An 11,654-nucleotide genomic window follows, 5' to 3' on the forward strand; every position below is an offset into this window, starting at 1 on the left:
TAGTCCCCCCCCCCTAGTAGAGAGAGACATGGTAAGAATAAAAAAAAAAAAAACACTTACCTGAAACTCCCGCTCCTGGTCCCGCCGCTGTCCGCTCCTCCGGCCGCTTTGCATGGGAGAGACGTCGTCATGACGACATGTCTCCCATCAACTACTGCGGGAGCCGGAAGATGATGTACGAAGCCCAGAAACGGTATCAGCACACGTTATGTGCGCTGATACCGCTTCTCCCCGATGTATGATCGGGGGTCTGGGCGGTAAATGACAGGGGCGCTGTGCGCCCGTCATTATCGGCGCTGCTATCTATAAGATAGCAGCGCCGACGGCAGAGCCATGTATGAACGGTCATAACGCATGACCGTTCGGCCGGCTTTAGCTGTCGTTATCGACAGCTACAGCCTGGCGTTAGCCTATCCCCACAGCAGGGTCAGCGCTGTCCCTGCTGCGGCGGCTGCCGGCTCCAGGGCTCCACGCGGGGATCTCGCGATACTTGCGAGATCCCGCGCATGCTCAGTGGAGCCGGCCGGGACAGAGACACAGCGCATCAGCACTAGGCTGATACGCTGCTGTCTCTAGCGGGTAGCGCCGGAGGGGGGAGTTAACACTCCCCCTCTCCGGCCGATGAGATGTTTATACATCTCATCGGTAGTGCTTCCTGCTTCACCTCGGTAAAGAGGCGAAGCGGGAAGTGTTACATCGGCACGTTAAGTGCCGCTATAATACATCTACCCCATTGTGCCTTATAACCAATGCAGGGAAATTATACTAATGATCCCATTTGAATGTATATATCTGTTTTTTTTTTATATAACAGCTTAATAATGGAAGTAAGGTGGAATCAGGGAGATTGCTAGACTCTTCAGGGAGACGGGGAGATTACCAGTATTTCAGGGAGTCTCCATGACAATGAGGGAGCGTTGGCAAGTGTGTTTCACATACCACTAACAATATAAACCTGCTTCCATATATCTTATTTATTACTTTTTATTGATTTTCAAAATCTAAAGGTGGTGCAGAACCTGCTTCTACCATTTAACAGTCAGTTAATGTAATGACATACAAGAAAGAAAGGGCAAGGAACACCAGGTTCGCCATCTTACATAAAGGCAACTTTACTAATACACAAGGCGGAGTAACGCAAACAGCGGCACCTGCCGGCCACCGGTGTTAATAATGATAATGGGACTTGGCCCCGTCAGTGTGTGCAGTTGTGTGACGCCATCGCTTGCGAGCTCCGCCCATCAGTTCCCCAGTAGCTGCTGTGGCTCCATGTGTCACAGCCTGAGCCGCCTTATCTTGGAGGACTTAACCACTGATCTTCACAGACGCTCTTGCCGGTATCGAGGACTCTATGGTGATCCCGGCTGGTGATCCCGGAGATGCAGCTTACGGTGAAAGCGTTAAAAGGGAAAGAGGCCAGTCTCCAGGTGGGTGATGTGCGGGGAGAGCGGGGGGTGTACCCGGGGTGACCCTAAGGGCCGCCCGTCCCTGCACAATGCCTTATTTACAGTGGGTGCTCTAGTCTGTAGCTTTGCCTTGCGTGATACAGAACATAGAGTAATTGCCCCTATTCCAGTTTTCCTGCTGTTGGGGCTTACCCCTAGGGTCTCCTGTCCTTGGTACTCATATTGCCCTATAGCCCAGTACAGGCCACTGCTGGATATGGCTGGTGGATGCAGGGTTGGGTATCTGCTACCACCCACAGTGTTATATACATTAGAAATGTACTGAATGGTTATGGATGGTATGTAGTCTGGAAGCCGGCGGTCAAAATGCCGACCGCCGGCTTCCCGACTGTGAAATACCGGCATGGGACTAATGATAGGCGTCGCAATACCGACTCCTATCATTATACAGATGCCGAAATCCTGACGCCCGGCATACTGAATGAAGGTAAGCCGGGCGTCGGGACCTCTTAGGCTTGGGGGGAGGGGGGGTTAGGGTTAGGCACCCCCGGCGGGAGGTTAGGGTTAGGCACCCCCCCCCTGGGAGGGTTAGGGTCAGGCTTGGGGAGGGGTTTGTTAGTTAGGCACCTCTAAGTTAGGGTTAGGGGGGGGAGAGAAGTTTAAGGTTAGAACTTAACCTAGTTGAGATTTTCAGCTTTCTGCCTTCCAGCGTCGGTATTACATCTGCCGGGATTAAGTCCGGGGGTATGTCATACCGATTCCGTTATGGGTATGCCTTGTGGTAGATTCCTGTTGGAAGAGTAATGTTATAGTAGGGTGTAATGCAGGGCTGGTTTTAGGGTGTTCGGTGCCCTCCTACAAATATGTCCTCTTGACGTGTCTCATTATTTGAAATGTAACGTGCAATATGTTGTAAAATAAGTGATATGTCTCCTGTTTCTGTACTCGCCTTGTTAATTGCCCCGAAAAAAAGATGTGAAAAAAAAAAAAAGTATTCATTTAGCAGAGTGCACACTGTTATATGCAATGCACTCCCTCCTCTCCCCTCCTCCCTCCTCTCCCCCTCCCCTGAGCGTCAAAAATGTACTAGTTAGCTTTAATCTAAGCTTATAGATTTCAATAAACTGACTGGCCTCTCCTCCGTCAGGGACAGGCAGCTTTCTCTCCCCTGTGCGCTGCAGATGCAGCTCCTCCACTGCTCCTCTTCTTGGGCACTAATCGCCACACACAGGGCCTGATTCAGACCCGCTCGCAAGCGGGTCGATGGTGGCCCAGTGCTACAAAAGGGGCGGCTGTCGATGTTGATCGACAGCTCGCCCCATTTTGTAGGCGTGGTGGGGGGGGTGGCTGAGCAAACGGAGGCGTTCCTGCAGGAACGCCTGCCGTTTGTGGGCTGCCCTACTGACATCACTAGTGATGTCAGTAGGTGGACTTCCTGCTTTAATAGTGCAGGAAGTCCACTGGGGCTTGCAGCAACGAGACCCTACCGCAAGGGTCTTGTCGCAAGCCTGATGGTCGCGATGGTCTTGACCATCGCGACCATCATCATGGCCGCTTGCATAAGCTGTGGGTGGTAACCCACAGCTATGCGAGTGGCCAAGAGGCCGCAACAAAAAAAACACACGCCCTGATTCAGAGCAAGCGCACGCTTTTTGCGAGCGGCTCTGAATCAGGCCCACAGAGCGGGTGTGAGCACACTGTGTGACGACATTGCGCTTGTTGCACGTGTAAACTGATGATCTACATGCTATTGCTGGCAGGGAGCTGCTTATAACAACTGAACAAGATCGCGACACAAACTAGCTCCTGCTGCTCAGGGGCAGGCAATGAAATCCATTCCTGACCGGACAGCCACAGACCATCCATTAGCCAGATTGCCGATCCGCTGGAATTTAAATGAACTTATGCCATTGGCCGCCTGGTCCACACCTTAGTTTCGTCCAGCCAGGCCCACTGCTGCCCTGGCTGCCTCTCCAGCGCGGTGGCCCCCTGCAATACTTACCCCGCGGACTGCATTGCGCCAGCTCTGGCGTAATGTAACATGCCTCCCAACCATCCCTATTTGAGGGCTGTCACGATTGAGGCTGAATTGTCCCCATCGCCGCCAATTAGATGGTATTTCCATTCAGTGATTGGGTGTACCATGCATACGCCATTGGTGCATGTGCAGGGGTTGGTTTAATAGCGGAGGGGGCCGTGTGCACTGTACGTGTGGTACTCGCTTGTGCATGTGCCGAGCAGACTGTGGCACTGCCAGTGTACTGCGCATTAGCCAATCTCTGGTAACATGGTGCATGCACCATATTCCCTTTGTACAGCTCTTCTTGAAAATTACGCCATGCTAGAGACCCCATGTCCCCCACCGCACATGTGTGACATGGTCACGCCCTTCTTTTATGTGGATATACCCTCTGTCCCTATCTACACACCTACTTTGGGAGGTGAGGTGTAATAGAATTGTTTTACATGATAGTGACTAGTGGTCAGGTCATGTTGGGTGGGTGTAGTGTAGCAAGATTGTAATATGGACCTGCCTTTGCTGGTTAGGACTTACATAGCAGTGGTTCCCAAACACTCTCCAATCTCAGCTGCCTGGAGTCTCTGCACTTTTCTCACGGCACTGCTAGGCCGAAAGTTTCCTATTGAGATACCCAACATATATTATTGAAATGAGAAAATTGAGATTACCTGTCATTCTTTGGTTTAATTATGTGGTGGTGGTCAGGATTGCGCTGGATGGGATGTGTGGGACAATGGGAGACATTCTCACAAAGCGGAGAGGGGGACAGAGCGAGAGGTACACATTCCGGTTGAAGCCAGAGACTACCACAAAGATGGTGAAATAGAATGGGGCAAACATAGGGTGCGGAGGAGAGGGGATACTACTTACGCCGAGTTCTCATTTAAGCTGGGACTCTGGGCCTGATTCAGAGTTGGGAATAGAGTGAGATATCTCTCTCAACTATGAACCTGAACAAACCATATTGCAATGCAAGGCGTGTAAATACATAATTTTTTTTTACATGTGGGGTAAATACTGGCTGCTTTTGTATCTAGCCCACAAATACTGCACAGCTTTATTATTACTCTACAATTTAGATGTCCGTTTGGAAACACTCCTCCCAAATCTAAATCTCTCTGCACATTTTAAATCTGCCCCCCCTGCAGTGCAGCATGGTTTCACCAAGATGATCAGTTGAGGGAGATATCTCACTCTATTTCCAAGTCTGAATCAGGCCCTCTGTGTGCAGGAAATCGGAGGAAGAGTGGAAGTGCAGGTGGGGCGGGAGTGCACAGGTGCACTCTAAGCAGGTCAGCTTGTGTAAATGGCCGCATAAACAGGCATGGAGCCGCCAGTGCTACATAAATGCTGCTCCATATCATAACTGCTTGTGGTACCCCTGCAAGTGTACTGCTACACTCTTCTTGGGAAACTCTGGTATATAGATTAACAGAACTACAGTAGTTTTATTATGATCATGTGACATGGTTGGCAGTGTCCACCTCATCTTGTTTTAACACGGGTTAACAGTTTCTCTGTCTCTCCAGTGAGCCAACATCTTGTGGGTCGAAAATACATGTGCCCCTGAATATCTTTTTGATTGGCGAGGCAATGTATGAATGTGAGCGGGGCAGTGAGATCTGTATTTTGTTACATCCTAAGATCGGCAGTATTTGTATATTGTGTGGCGCACACTTGTACGTCAGACCTGGTACGTTAGGCCTACAACATTTCACAAGTCTTGTTTTCAATGTAACAGGTCTCTGAAAGTGACACCGTTCTTGCAGTGAAGAGACTGGTGGAGGAAAAGCTGCAGGTGCCAGTGTCCCAGCAACGCTTGTTGTTCAGGGGCAAAGCCCTGTCAGGTACAGAACCATTCGCTATCACACGTACATTTTTATAATCACCTTTTTAACTGTCTTTACTTCTGACATCAAAAACAGTCGGAACACTCCACTGTGCCGTACACATTGCAGTGTTTGGTGTATTTGGTTTATGGCGTATCATCTTCAAATCTGTCTTGTGGAAATATTACTGCTACCTATTGATGAGTACTTTTTTAAGAATACACAAGTTATGTTGGCAGCCATAATGTCTACTATATAATGTTGACATGCACTGTATTTCAACAGAGTTCATGTCGACTAGTAACGTTAACACTGCGGCCATGTTGACAGCTAACACAAACACCCCCCCCCTAACTGGCTTCAGCAATTTAGGAAGGGGATGTTGGACAAGTACTTCCTCAGGCAGCACACGCATTGCAGGGGTTTTGGTGCCTTTTCCATGTACAAGCAGCTTGCACTTTACATTTTTATGTCTTACCTGTATTTTAATAAAGATTAATGATTGTCATCCTCAGACGAGCATAGTCTTTCTTTTTACGCCATTGGGCCTGGCTCAAGACTGAACCTAATGGTGAAGGAGCGAATGCCTGTGGAGGTCGGAGGGAACGCTGTCTGGAAATCCCTGGCTGTTATACTGGGGAAGCATTTCAACCCCTCTGATGCAGAAAGAGTTCTGGAATATGTACAGAAGGTAATGCAATGGGAAAAGCTATACTCGCTGGATCTGTGTAAATATCGGCATTACGTAAATTCCGGAATCAAACCCAAAGTCGCCTTAACCTTTATACGTTGGGGATATTCATCCCTTCTGTTACTTACAGATGTGATCTAATCGCTGCTGCAGTTCCTCCCGGTGAGCCATGTCCCGTGCTACTCAGCGCAATGCTCGTGCACGCGGGTCGCTTCCGACATCGCCCGTACATGCTGGTCACAGCATGTGTGGGGATGATGGATGTGCCTAGACTGACCGAGTGAGCGTTCAGTCTAGACACATGACTAGATATACAAACGAGAGCACGATTGCAATGTCGTAATCGTGCTCTCGTTTATATATCTCGTAGTGGATACCCGCCTTAAGTCTTTGAATCTGTATACAAAGTGCTACGATGCCACAGCTTTTTTTTTTTCCATGCCAAGTTCCATTTTACTTCGTGTAGAATATACAAATGTTGTGTATATTGAATTAATAAGTAAAGTCTCTTGGTGCGTCCTAGCCGTACGGTGTTGCGACATTTTCGGCAAAAGACTCCCAACGCTAGAGGAGTTGTGCGGGACTTGGCAGCTCACTCGCGCCAGGCATCTCTGTATACAGCTGCAGTCTATGTATAAGCCAAAGCTTCAAGCAGCTTCTGCAATTTCAGTACTATGGCCCTGATTCAGAGCCGGACGCTCTGACCAGAGCGCTCGCTCTGAATCAGGGCCCACCTCCATTAATAGGGAGCGTCCTCTTGGACGCTCGTATAGCTGTGGGTCACCACCCACAGCATATATACGAGCGTGCAAAATGATGGTCGCGATGGTCTTGACCATCGCAACTGCGAGTAAAAGCCTGCGGTTGGGTTTCTCAACCGCAAGGCCAGGAGTGATTTTGGCTCTATCCGAGCCAAAATCACTCCCACTGACATCACTAGTGATGTCAGTGGGGCCGGCTTCAGACGGTAGGCGTTCCCTTGAGAACACCTCCGTCTGGCAGGCACGCCCACCAATGGGGGCGTGCTGTCAATCACCATCGACAGCACGCCCCCTTTGATGAGACAGTCCGAGCGAAGGAAAGTCCTTCGCTCGTCAGGTCTCGCGCATGCGCACGACGGAGCTCCCTCCATCGTGCGCATGCGCAGTGGGGAACATCGACCCACTTGCGAGCGTACTGCCGCTCGCGAGTGGGTCTGAATGACACCCTATGTTTTTTTTTTTTTGCAGCCTATGTCTTTCACCTATGGTCATTCTTACTTTCTATTTGCACCTCCCTAGGACTACGAGCGCAGTCTGTCACTTCTCAGCCTGGATGACATTGAGCGGCTGGCTACACGAATTCTCCACCCACAACTGCCAGATACCATAGACATTGGATTCCTGGACTGAGAAACCCTCAAACCCCTCCTCCCTTCCACAATGCACTTGTTGTCCCCCCCTGTACAGTCATCAGATGGCATCACAGCTGTAATAAAATGCAAAATTACAAGGATCTAGGTCCATGACTTTGTTCAAGGTCTGTTATGCTGCAAAAGAGGGACATGGTCCAATTGTGACACCCCTTCAGGTTGCCGGGAAAGGCCTCCATGATGATGTTGGTTTGTAGATGAGCGAAATTAAGTTTCTTGACATTATATTATCTATTAGATTAAAACAACACTTATCAGAATAAGAACATTTATTTGAGATTTCTCTTAATATTTTCAAAGCTTTCTGGAGGTACACTTGAAATGTTTCAATGTTATTGCAATATATTTCTTTAAAATGTACACTATATACATGTAAACGCAATACACAATATATAATACTGTAAAACAGTGGGTATAATTTGATTTTTGGCTTCATATGTCATTAGAAAAGTGAAAGCTTTGCACCTGTGAAATGTTTAAAACCATAAATCCGATTAAAACAAACAGTGTCATTTGTAAATCCAAGTATAGATTTACTGATGATTGTATTATTACATGCACATTTTGTTAAGCCTCTTCCACACAGACATTTTGTTTCACCAGCCACGTCTTGCCCGCTTGCACCATAGGCTGACAACACCATTATCACATGGTGTTTCTAGTGCCACATGTGACTGCATAAACCACTGCAGCAGCTTGTCTTTTGTTAGGGGGTTGGAGGATCAACAGGAAGGCCACCAGGAAATGAAACCCCCAAAGCTGGATCAACCTATACCTGTCAAATGCTAACTCCGGCCATACATTTTGGTCCACAAAGAAAAACAAGTGTTGATAACATTGGAGGTCAATGGAAAATAGCTGACGGCTGCTGGCAATGTATTACAGGTGGCAAAACGCCTGTGTAGCATAGCCTATGAATGTAGTTTAGTAATCATTAGGGAATGATCAATACATATGTCCTGGGAGAGAAGAAAAAGCAGATATGTAGTTTTCAAGTATTGTGCACAAATTCTACCTTAAGTACTAGTAAGTACTCTACAGAATGGGCACTGCCCAGTGGTGCTGGGAATGCCAGTTTCTATACTCTGTGAATATGTGGTGAGAGTGAAGGTGTCTTATGGTTAGTCCTTTTCTTGCTTCTATGCTTTCTCCAGGCCTTCTGAATAACCGCTGCAGCTTGGTTTTTGCGTTGGAAGAGCTGCTTCCTAGCCTTCTCCCTTTCCACCAATTGCAGTCTTGCCTCCAAAGGAATCATTTCAATGTCCAGCTGCTGCCAGTCAGTAGCACTCTGCCCAGGCCTTAAACTCTCTCTAGGAATTGGTATGGTCAGTGCTCTCCTGAACTTAATGTCACTTATTGGTGAACAGATCACTCCTTTCCCATCTACGTCGGTCTGTTTAGCCTGCCTGGAGCGTGAACCAGAAGTGCTACGTTGTACCTTTCCTAAACATTTTCTCCCATCACATTTAGACTGTTTTCCAGATGCAGATCTCTGTCCACCTCTGGCAGAGCTACCTCTGTCCTGGTACTTATGCGTGTTTGAATCTTCACTAGGTGGGGTAGAATTATCCTTCTTTGTTATATGGATTACCATATCCAAAGAGGCTTTATTTCCCCTAGGAGTGATTGTATCCAAATCCTCTCTTCTGTTCCTTGAGGATCGAGTGCCTTTTATTTGTGCGGCCCCCTCTTTATCTATGATATTTTCTGAAGCTTCTCTTTCCGGGACGCAGAGTCTATTTCCACCATGTGTATAATTGTTTTCTATCTTTACAGGAGAATCAGAATCCTCTCTAAGCTCCCGATTAGATTTCCTACGCCCAGTCTTTTGACTATGATGCTCTTTTTCAGGTATTATAGTATTGTCTGATTCCTTTTTAGATCTCGAGCTTTTCCGGTTATCTTCTTGTTTCTTAGTTGGACCATCTTCACAGTATGGCTTCTCGGCTAGCACTGTTGGAGATGAAGAGGACTGGGAATGAGAGGAGTTTCTTGGACTACACTTGTTGGGTGTGCCAGGAACCTCTTTGTGTCTTGGAGATGTGCGTCCTACTTGCAGTTTCTGTACAGCCCTGTTTTGACTTTGATGCTCTTTAAATTTTGTCTTATTTGTAATCTCTTGTAGTCTTTCTTTTGTGCTTCTTTTACGTTGTACTTCTGTATGACTGTTGTCTTCTTGTTGGTCCCTTAAACACTCTTGGTTTTCAGCCTGCTTTCCTTCTACATGCCCGTCCTTGGCTGCCTGACCAGTTCTCAGTTTCCTCTTGCTTTCTCCCTCTCTCTTTTTAGCTGCTGCATCTTTCCTCAGCTGTTCGTGTTTCATTAGCAGGTTCTTCCGCTCTCTGAAAGCCCTCCGCACTTTGTGTGCTTTGTATACGGCCTGAATTTTTGATGCGGCGATATCCTGTATTGCAGCGATCGAGAGGGCACCATGTTCCAGCATAAACTGTATTACCTCCTGGTGACCACCAAGCAAAGCATAATCCAAAGGCGTGTATCTCTCTTCTATGCTTTCCATCTGGTTAGGAAAGGCGTTATAGTGTAGAAGAAGTTTTATGGCATCGAGGTAGCCATTGTTGCAGGACCAGTGCAGAGCTGTGCGTCCATTCTTATCCTGGATGTTCGGGTCTGCCTTATTCTCCATTAGTATTTCCATGCAGCCAATGTAGCCTCCATAGGCTGCACACTGCAATGGAGTCCTACCTTCATAGTCCTGGGCATTTGGGTTAATGTTATTTTCTATAAGTATTTGACATACATTGGCATTGCCTCCTAATGCTGCCCAATGGAGAGGGGAGCGTCCATCTTTGTCCACAAGATGAACCTTTGCGCCACCTTTAATTAAGGTATAGATGACCTCTCTGTGTCCCATTTCGCAGGCTCTGAACAGTGGCGTGTGCTTCATGACGTCTGCGGCATCCACTTGGGCACTGTTTTCTAACAGAATGCGTACAGTGCTAATCTGTCCAGATAAAGAGGCTGCGTGAAGTGCGGTGCCACCGTATTTATCTGTTCTGTTTATCTCTAACTCTGGGTCTAGCTCAAGCATAGCTTTCACTGCCTCGTCACTGCCTTTCCCTGCTGCCCACATAAATGCAGTCCTGCCCTCTAAATCTGCCTCATCTCTTACAGAAGGGTGAGCCAGCAGAATTTTTACGGTGTCCGGGCAATTCCCCTGGGCAGCATAATGCAGAGGGGTTGCTCCTTGGCTGTCAGACGGTATGTTGGGGGAGCGATTTCTCTCAAGAAGTAGATTTGCAATAGGAGTATGTCCTAACAGTGCTGCCCAGTGCAGAGGAGTACGGAAAAGATTGTCATAAGGTGCCACGTTACATCCCCGATAGGATGTCAGAAGACGCACCACCTCTTGGTTACCATCACCAACTGCAAGGTGCAGAGGCGTGCGCCCTTCATAGTCCTGCCAGTTGAGTAAAGACTCTGTTGGAGCAGCCTCCAGCAGGCAACGTACGGTTAGCGCCGCTTCTGGATCTTTGTGCCCAGCTGCCCAATGAAGTGGTATCTTTCCTTCCAGGTCAGGGATGCCAATGTTGGATCCATGCCGCACTAACAACCTGACATGCCGTGGACGGTTGTAGTAGGCACTCCAATGTAGCGCGGTTTGCTTCCTTTGATCCTGGGCATCCACCTGCCCAGGGGGGGTGTGTTTCAGAAGAAGCGACAAACAGCGAGTGTCCTGGTGACGGGTCGAGAGGTGCAGTGCCGTGATGTCACGCAAATCACGATGGGTACAGTCAGCCCTACGAGATAGGAGTAGTTTCAGCAGACGGTGATTGCCGGTTTGGGCTGCAAGGTGTACCGCAGTCCTCCCGCTCTTATCAGAGCGGTTTACCTGGGCCCCATAACGTAGCAGAGCCTCTGCGCAAGCTCTGCGGTCACCCAGCACACTGTACATCAGAGCGGTTCTCCCAAGCTGGTCCTCCTGATCAATAAGGTCTGAGTTGGAGCTTATGAGACGCAGGAGAGTGGCCTTGTCCCCTGTCACAGCAGCTGCATGCACAGGGGAGGCCAAGGAAGAACCCTGGGGCTGGCTGGTCATCTCTCTACAAGCTGAATTCCCCAGCACGGTAACTATGGCAGCCAGGGGCTACCGCCTTCCTATTGTCATATCCTCTGTTGTTCTGAGTTCTCCTGCGGACTGACGGATACCTGTGCATCTCTATGACAACTGGAGGTCCGTCTGTTACACGTGGCTGCCTGGTCTCTATGGTAAGGCGTCCGGCAGCCGAGTGGCGCATGCGCGCTGATGACGTTCCGGGGCGGCCCATCACATGACTTG

General features: G+C 48.5%; 2 protein-coding genes across 2 annotated transcripts; one reads left to right on the forward strand and one right to left on the reverse strand.

The window, feature by feature from the left end:
- Window positions 1–1,223: 1,223 nt before the first annotated feature.
- Window positions 1,224–7,440, forward strand: UBL4A (ubiquitin like 4A). The gene is made up of 4 exons (XM_088453408.1): window positions 1,224–1,427; window positions 5,168–5,273; window positions 5,771–5,946; window positions 7,227–7,440. The coding sequence occupies exons 1-4, from the start codon at window positions 1,380–1,382 to the stop codon at window positions 7,335–7,337; spliced, it is 441 nt and encodes a 146-aa protein (XP_088309534.1). The 5' UTR covers window positions 1,224–1,379; the 3' UTR covers window positions 7,338–7,440.
- Window positions 7,441–7,591: 151 nt separating this feature from the next.
- INVS (inversin) lies at window positions 7,592–11,550 on the reverse strand. Its single transcript, XM_088453407.1, has one exon. The coding sequence runs from the start codon at window positions 11,412–11,414 to the stop codon at window positions 8,436–8,438; it is 2,979 nt and encodes a 992-aa protein (XP_088309533.1). The 5' UTR covers window positions 11,415–11,550; the 3' UTR covers window positions 7,592–8,435.
- Between the last annotated feature and the right edge of the window lie 104 nt (window positions 11,551–11,654).

Source organism: Taudactylus pleione, unplaced genomic scaffold (genome assembly GCF_031769625.1).
Source record: "Taudactylus pleione unplaced genomic scaffold, aTauple2 ptg000579l, whole genome shotgun sequence".
Taxonomy (NCBI): domain Eukaryota; kingdom Metazoa; phylum Chordata; class Amphibia; order Anura; family Myobatrachidae; genus Taudactylus; species Taudactylus pleione.

What these genes read in the sequence shown, in the direction of transcription:
- UBL4A (XM_088453408.1), top strand. Translation starts at nt 1,380, where the DNA reads ATGCAGCTTACGGTGAAAGCGTTAAAAGGGAAAGAGGCCAGTCTCCAG. An exon ending in GGAAAGAGGCCAGTCTCCAG is followed by an intron (nt 1,428 to 5,167) that starts GTGGGTGATGTG and finishes TCAATGTAACAG; the next exon opens with GTCTCTGAAAGTGACACCGT. An exon ending in CAGGGGCAAAGCCCTGTCAG is followed by an intron (nt 5,274 to 5,770) that starts GTACAGAACCAT and finishes TGTCATCCTCAG; the next exon opens with ACGAGCATAGTCTTTCTTTT.
- INVS (XM_088453407.1), bottom strand. Translation starts at nt 11,414, where the DNA reads ATGACCAGCCAGCCCCAGGGTTCTTCCTTGGCCTCCCCTGTGCATGCA.